Genomic DNA, 7,630 nt, shown 5'->3' with positions numbered 1-7,630 from the left:
CAATTTACTAGAGTGAACTGTAAAGACTGAAAATGTTCCTTTGGTGTGTCGGACATTGTAAATGATGTGATGAGACTGTGTCGACCATTTTAGACAGAATATTTGCTGTGTTAACTTTTACTGTTCTGCTGTGTTGTGAGTGTTTTTCCTGTGACTAGGGTGGGCTGTGTGGAGTCGAGGACTCCCAACTCTGGGTCTCACCAGTCTGTTTTGATTTATTTTACCTCATTTTATTTCTTTCATTTCTTTGGTCCTGGGGAGGCTCCTTGCTGTTTTCCCTTTGCTCTCCAGGGCCCTGTGGACATTGTTAACCAAGTTTGGTTTTTTTGAGGGCTCTCCAGATAAATAAAAAGAGCCACGTGGTTTAAAAAGTCGTTGTTGAATGCTTTTGTCCGACCCAGGTTGCCTTGGAGTAGGGGCACCCGAGTTATTTGGTTAGGCACAGGACGACGGAGTTAAGTGGGACCGTGCTAGTATTCCGTGTGCAGGCGCTGCTATCATTGCAGGTCCGGGCCTGGAGTCCTCCTTTTGTGCCTACTGTTGCCAGGTAACTAACCCCATTCTTACTGAAGTAAGTGTCCGGGTCAATCGCGCTAGAGGGGGGTACGGACTTAGATCCCACCACCCGCTAGTCGTTCAAGGCAGCCTGTGCGCCCTTCTACCCCTACATAGCAGGGCTAGTAGCCCCTCACAATTGGCGTCACGAACAGGATTCACCCATTGGCTCGGGGTCGTTATAGAGGAGGAATAGAGTTAAGGCAAACATGTCTGAACTAGAAGATTTGAAAAGGAGCTTTGATGAACTACAAGGGAGGCTTGCGGAGCAGGCGGGTGCCTTACAGCAGGCACGAGAAGAACAGAGAGAAGCTCTTTCTCTCGCAAGGGCAGTGATTGATCAACAGGCCCAAGCTTTAAAAGCCCCGGCGGCAATCTATGTCCACCGAGACCGCAAACTGGCAGATTTTAGTGGTTGCCCTGGAAAGAGTGGAGATGATTGTGTGGAAGAGTGGATCGCGGCAATGCGGTCTGCGTTCCAAGTCATGAAGGTGCCAGAGGCGGACCGTGTAGAGCTGGTCAAGCAACACATAAAAGATGAAGCCAGGGCAACTGTTAAGTTCATGTTGGATGGGGCAGTAGAGTCTGTCGAGGGCATATTTGAGGTTCTCCTTCAAACCTATGGAGACAAGGTCCCCATAGGTACTAGGTTGAAGGAGTTCTATGAGAGAAGGCAGATGTCCAGCGAGACGGTCAGAACTTATGCCTATGACCTACAGGAGAAGCTGGCTTTGATTAAGAGGCGAGAACCCAACCGCGTTCCCGACTCAGAGACGGTGTTGAAAGAACAGCTAGTGCTGGGTTTGCGAGATGACCTTTTGAGGCGAGAGATGAAGAGGAGGGTCAAAGAGGAGAAAGGCCTAACCTTCATCGGGCTGCTGCATGCCGCAGTTGACTGGTCCGAGGAAGAAGAAGCCCAGTCCTCTCTCGCCTCCCAAAGTAGGCTCAGAACTAGAGGTGCGGTTAACGCTGCAGTACCGGCCGAAGATAAACCATCCCCCCTCACCCTGGAGATGCTCCACGAGGAGGTTAGGAAACTAGCTGCTCGTCAAGAAGAGCTGTACTTAGCACTACAGAGCAGGGAAAGAGGGAGCAGCCAGCAGAGTGCACAGCGCAGGCGAACACCCCTGAGGGACAGCGAAGGGCGATATATTTGCTACAGCTGTGGAGAGCCTGGCCACACTAGCCGGCATTGTACCAAAAAGCTAGATGCAGGGGCTCTGGCCCCTATCCCCATAGACCTGGCGCAGGTGGCATTTTCTGGCAATCCAAACGCCAAGGGTGGGGCCAAGAAACACCCCACCACACCGGCCATAGGCCGCCAAGCAGCCGAGTGTCTTCTGACAGAGGTGGAGGAGAGCCTCCAAAGGAGTGCTCTTGGGAGGTGTCGCACCGTCCACCTTAAGATAGGGGGGGTAGACACCACCTGCCTCTGGGACACGGGGTCAAATGTGACAGCTATTACGGAGTCCCATTTCCGTAGGTGTTTTGGGCCACAGGAGTTGAAGTCAGCAGACTGGATTGAGCTCACAGCCGCAAACGGGCTCGATATTCCTGTCTTGGGCTGCTTGGAGGCCGAGGTTGAATGCGCCGGGAGAGTGGTTGGTAAGAAGTGCATTTTTGTACTCACCAATACTCACCCCCAGGTAGACAAAGCTAATGGGCTCCCAGGGATTGTGGGGATGAATGTTATAGAAGACCTCGAAGCGCTCTTTATCGCAGATGGGGGTCGCGTCCACATGGACCCCCACGCTCCAGACGAGACAGAGGCCACCATCCGTCGGTTGATAGCCCGAGCGAGGAAGGAGTTCCCGCGCACGGGTCCGGGTGGCAAAATCGGGTTCGTCAAGGTGGCTGGCAGGGAACCCGTCATCATCCCCCCGAGGAGCGAGAAAGTGGTGGAGGGTCGTTGCGGGGTCTCACCTAGGGTTGAGTGCCAAGTGCTGGCAGAGGCGGCAAAAGAGATAGAGCTGCCGCGGGGACTGTTAGTTGCCAACACTATTGCGACAACCAGTGGTGGAAGAATCCCTCTCAGAGTGATGAACACAAGCGAGAGGGCTGTCAAGCTGATGCCAAGAGCCAGGCTTGCCGTTGTAAGCAAACCACGAGCTGTGCTCCCCAAAGAGGTTGTATGGGTAGAGGAGAGAGAGGGGGCACTCGTGGTTAAGCCGCTGGGTCAGGGTGAGAGTATAGCAACAGGGGGCGAGGGTGGGCAGTTGCCGGTCCCTGTACAGGCTAACACCCGGGACCTCACTGAGCTACAGCGTCAAAAGCTTTGTCGGCTGTTAGCCCAACACCAAGACGCATTCTCGGCAAGCGAAGTTGATTACGGCTACACCACCACGGTGACACACAGTATCCCCACCGAGGCACCCCCAATCAAACAGAGGCACCGAAGGGTCCCACCCCATGTCTTTCAAGAGTTTAAGAGGCACGTTCAGGAGCTCGTTAGCCAGGGGATCCTCAAAGAGAGCTCCAGTCCTTGGGCCTCACCTGCGGTGGTGGTTATTAAGAAAGATGGAAGTGTTCGATTCTGCTGCGATTACAGGCGGCTGAACGAAGTGACGTGCAAAGATGCCTACCCACTTCCCCGCATCGAAGAGTCGTTGGATGCGCTCGGCAATGCGCTGTTATTCTCGACCCTGGACCTGACCGCAGGCTACTTCCAAGTGGCCATGAGCGAAACGGACAGGGGAAAAACGGCGGTTACAACACCATTTGGCCTGTTTGAATGGACTCGGATGCCATTTGGCTTGTGCAACGCCCCAGCCACTTTTCAGCGGCTGATGGGTATGGTACTGGGGGACCTCAGTTTTGATATACTCCTTGTCTACCTGGATGACATTATAGTCTTCTCCCGGGACTTTGATAGTCACTGCGAGAGGCTTGAGACGGTGTTCGAACGTTTGAAGCAGCACGGGTTGAAGTTGAAGCCGACCAAATGCTTCCTTCTGCGGCCGGAGGTTAAATTCCTTGGCCACGTGATTTCTGCTAAAGGCGTCCAGGTAGATCTAGAAAAGGTCAAGGCCCTGGAGACATGGCCGGCTCCAAGGAGCGTGCGAGAGGTGAGGCAGGTGCTTGGATTCATGAGCTACTACAGGCGGTTTGTGCCAAGGTTTGCACAGTTGGCCAAGCCTCTGCATGCCCTGGTTGGGAAAGGGTTGAAAAACACGTCGAGGGGCACCCAGGCGTTTGTTTGGACCGGCGAGTGCCAGGAGGCCCTGGACGAGCTGAAACGATGCCTGGTGTCCCCTCCAATCCTGGCATATCCCAACTTTGGCCTACCCTTTATATTGACCACAGATGGGAGTCTGCACGGACTCGGGGCTGTGCTCAGTCAAAAACAGGAGGGCGTAGAGCGTGTGGTAGCCTACGCGAGTCGGGGGCTGAGAGGCTCCGAGAAGAATGACAAGAATTACAGCGCATTTAAACTGGAACTTCTGGCGCTTAAATGGGCTGTCACAGAGAAATTCAGGGACTACCTGATGTACGCCAGATTCACAGTAGTCACGGACCATAACCCGCTGCGCTACCTGGCAACGGCTAACCTGGGGGCTGTCGAACAGCGGTGGGTAGCACAACTCGCTGAGTATGACTTTGAGGTGTGTTACAAGCCTGGGCGACAAAACACGAATGCAGACGTCCTCTCCAGAATCCCCGACCAAGAGGAACCCGAGCAGGAGGACACAGGCAAGGACTTTATCAAAGTGGGCCCGGAAGAAGTGCGTGCGTGTCTGTGGCCCGCTAGGTTGGAGAAGGATGGTAGGGCTGATCTGAAAGCCAGAGTACAAGCGACTGCTGGGAAAGCTCTCGGTGGGCACAGCTGGGAGGAGGTCGAAGGGGCTCAGAAAAGCGACCCGGTCGTCGGGCCCGTGTATCGGGTGGTTGAGAGGGGCACGGAGATGAGCCATGCCGAGCTCCACGCGTTAACACCGGACGCGAGGCGGCTTCACCAACAGCTCGACCGCCTTAGGCTTTATAAGGGTGTGCTGTATAGGCATGTCAGTGACCCTCGTGATGGGGAGGAGATCAGGCAGCTCATTGTCCCAGAGACCTTACAACGTAAGGTATACGAGAACCAGCATGAGCATGGGGGGCATTTCAGTGCAAAGAGCACCCTCGCGGTGATGAGAAGGAGCTATTACTGGCCTACCATGAGTAGAGATGTTCAAGATTGGGTTCAGCAATGCAGGAGGTGCGCATTGGCAAAGGATGTCTTCCCCAACCACAGGGCCCCCATGACCTGCAGCAATGTCACCGCACCCCTGGAGGTCCTCGCTATGGACTATACGGTGCTAGAAAAGTCTTGTGGGGGTTACGAAAATGTCCTTGTCCTTACAGACATGTTCACCAGGTTCACCGTTGCCGTCCCCACCAGAAACCAAACTGCTGAGACGACAGCAAATGCTTTGCTGAAACATTGGTTTACCTATTACGGGTGCCCGGCCCGGTTGCACTCCGATCAGGGGAGGAGCTTCGAGGCTAGTGTGATAAAAGAGCTGTGCAGGGCCTACGGGATTGCCAAGAGTCGCACCAGCCCTTACCATCCGCAGGGGAACGCGCAGTGTGAGAGGTTTAATAGGACCATGCACGACATGCTCAGGACACTGCCACCAGAGAAGAAACGGGATTGGAAAACATACTTGCCAGAGTTGGTTATGGCTTATAACTCTCGTGAGCACTCCTCCACGGGTTATGCGCCCTTCTACCTCCTGTTCGGGAGGGATGCCAGAATGCCCTTGGACCTCCTGGGAGGGAAAGACATGAGGGAACCAGAGGCGGACAATCTGGACGACTGGGTCCGGGACCACCATGAGAGGCTTAGGACCGCGGTGGAGGTAGCAAGCTCGGCTACTCAGGAGGCCTCTAGGAGGAGGAAGAGGATCTACGACCGGAAGTCCCGCGGCGCCCTGCTTCAGTCTGGTGATCGGGTGCTGTTGCGCAACCACAAGCCCAGAGGCAGGAATAAGATCCAGGACAAGTGGGAACCCAACCCTTATTTGGTGGTGAAACAAAACCACCCCGACATTCCTGTGTTCACGGTCAAGCCAGAGAAGGGTGGCTCGACGAGGGTCGTGCATAGGGATCAGCTCAAATTGTGCACCTTTCAAGCGCCGACATGGCAGCCGAAGCAGGCCAACAGGCTGCCAGCCGAAGTGGAGTCCGATACCGACTTCATGGAGGGGGTTTGTGCTCTACCACTCCCATGTGAGTCGGACCCGAGCGCTCTCGTTGCCCCAGGGGCGGACGAGATCGGCGACTATGTCGCCCAGGGGTTAGAGCCCGATTTAGCGGGGGAGGTACAACCAGTTATGGCCCTAAGTGAGCCAGAGGACAGCGATGGGGCCTCAGAGGCGAGTGATGAGGTGCACGAGGAGCGAGGGGAGGTTTTGCAGTCTGAACGCCCTTTGAGGCGAACCCGAGGGGTACGTCCTGCGAGGTATAGAGATTATGTTACGAAATGAAGCCATGGATTACTGTTATGCTCATTTGCAATGTAATGCGAGTCATATGTGAATGGTATAGAGTGTTACTGAACATGTGAGTTAATATGTGTTATTCTGTGTTTGTTACAGGGATGAACTGCTTGAGTCGTCGCTGGTGTGGCAGGGTTTAGCTGGGGGGAAATGTGAGGGCACATATTTACAACCCTTAGAAAACTGTCACGGGGTTGTTTACAGCCTGAAGCAGCCAAGAGGGAGTGACGTAGCGTGAAGAAGACGGACATGCGCAGTGGGAGAGAAGACGAGCGGAACAAAAAAAAGCACACGTGTCTGGATGAGAAGAGACGCTAGGAAAGGGCCGCGGTCAGGAAGAGACCCGAACAAAGTATAAACGGGAGGTTAGCGAGACAGTATACGGTACCGCAGCGAGTCTAGGCTGGGTTTCCGTCCGTGTATGCACTCTGACTCCGGCTACAGCGGCCTTACGGGTGTAACGTCGGGGCGAAGTGTCGGCGGAGATAGCGCTAGCAGAGGGGCTAATCGAGAGCTAAGGCTAGCGGCCGCTCCCCTCCAATCGGCCTCAGTTTCCCGGCGTTGCCAGTAGAGTTTGGCGACAAGAACGTCTAGAAAGCGAGACAGCACGGCTGGCTGTCTGGCGAAGGACCAGCGAGTTTCCGGGAGAGGAATTGGGCGGCCTCACTTCGCACGGCCTGGGGACTGCCGTAGCTCCGTTAGCCCGCGGGACCGCCATCTTGGGCCCCGATGTCGGCGGTGTTTGGAGTACCCTGCCACCCAGACGACGCTCCGGTTGTTCACCCTGCTTCAGCTGGCTGTGTGTAAAAGTTTCACCTACCCGTGGGTTCATTACGCTCCATTTCAGGAGGGGCAAAGGTACAGTTCCTGTGTTTTATTTCCTTGCTTTGATGTGGACCAGAGAATGAACATTCTATTCCGGCTGTGGAAGTTCTGGACAGCCTAACAGACTGCAACTCCGGTTAATGACACATACCCCTAGAACTATCTGTCCGTCCCACCCCAGAGACAATTTACTAGAGTGAACTGTAAAGACTGAAAATGTTCCTTTGGTGTGTCGGACATTGTAAATGATGTGATGAGACTGTGTCGACCATTTTAGACAGAATATTTGCTGTGTTAACTTTTACTGTTCTGCTGTGTTGTGAGTGTTTTTCCTGTGACTAGGGTGGGCTGTGTGGAGTCGAGGACTCCCAACTCTGGGTCTCACCAGTCTGTTTTGATTTATTTTACCTCATTTTATTTCTTTCATTTCTTTGGTCCTGGGGAGGCTCCTTGCTGTTTTCCCTTTGCTCTCCAGGGCCCTGTGGACATTGTTAACCAAGTTTGGTTTTTTTGAGGGCTCTCCAGATAAATAAAAAGAGCCACGTGGTTTAAAAAGTCGTTGTTGAATGCTTTTGTCCGACCCAGGTTGCCTTGGAGTAGGGGCACCCGAGTTATTTGGTTAGGCACAGGACGACGGAGTTAAGTGGGACCGTGCTAGTATTCCGTGTGCAGGCGCTGCTATCATTGCAGGTCCGGGCCTGGAGTCCTCCTTTTGTGCCTACTGTTGCCAGGTAACTAACCCCATTCTTACTGAAGTAAGTGTCCGGGTCAAT

The 7,630-nt window shown here is 54.1% G+C and overlaps 1 protein-coding gene across 1 annotated transcript; it reads left to right on the top strand.

Moving 5' to 3' along the window:
* Positions 1–764: 764 nt before the first annotated feature.
* On the top strand, positions 765–6,137 carry LOC143412754 (retrovirus-related Pol polyprotein from transposon 412). Its single transcript, XM_076874536.1, has 2 exons — positions 765–5,981; positions 6,132–6,137. Exons 1-2 carry the CDS (start codon positions 765–767, stop codon positions 6,135–6,137), a joined length of 5,223 nt encoding a protein of 1,740 aa, XP_076730651.1.
* The last annotated feature ends 1,493 nt before the right edge of the window (positions 6,138–7,630 follow it).

The sequence above is a fragment of the Maylandia zebra genome, linkage group LG15 (assembly GCF_041146795.1).
Source record: "Maylandia zebra isolate NMK-2024a linkage group LG15, Mzebra_GT3a, whole genome shotgun sequence".
NCBI classification, from domain to species: Eukaryota; Metazoa; Chordata; class Actinopteri; order Cichliformes; family Cichlidae; genus Maylandia; species Maylandia zebra.
This window is presented reverse-complemented; position numbering and strand designations above follow the sequence as displayed.

Coding starts and splice junctions, on each gene's coding strand:
- LOC143412754 (XM_076874536.1), top strand. CDS start 765: ATGTCTGAACTAGAAGATTTGAAAAGGAGCTTTGATGAACTACAAGGG.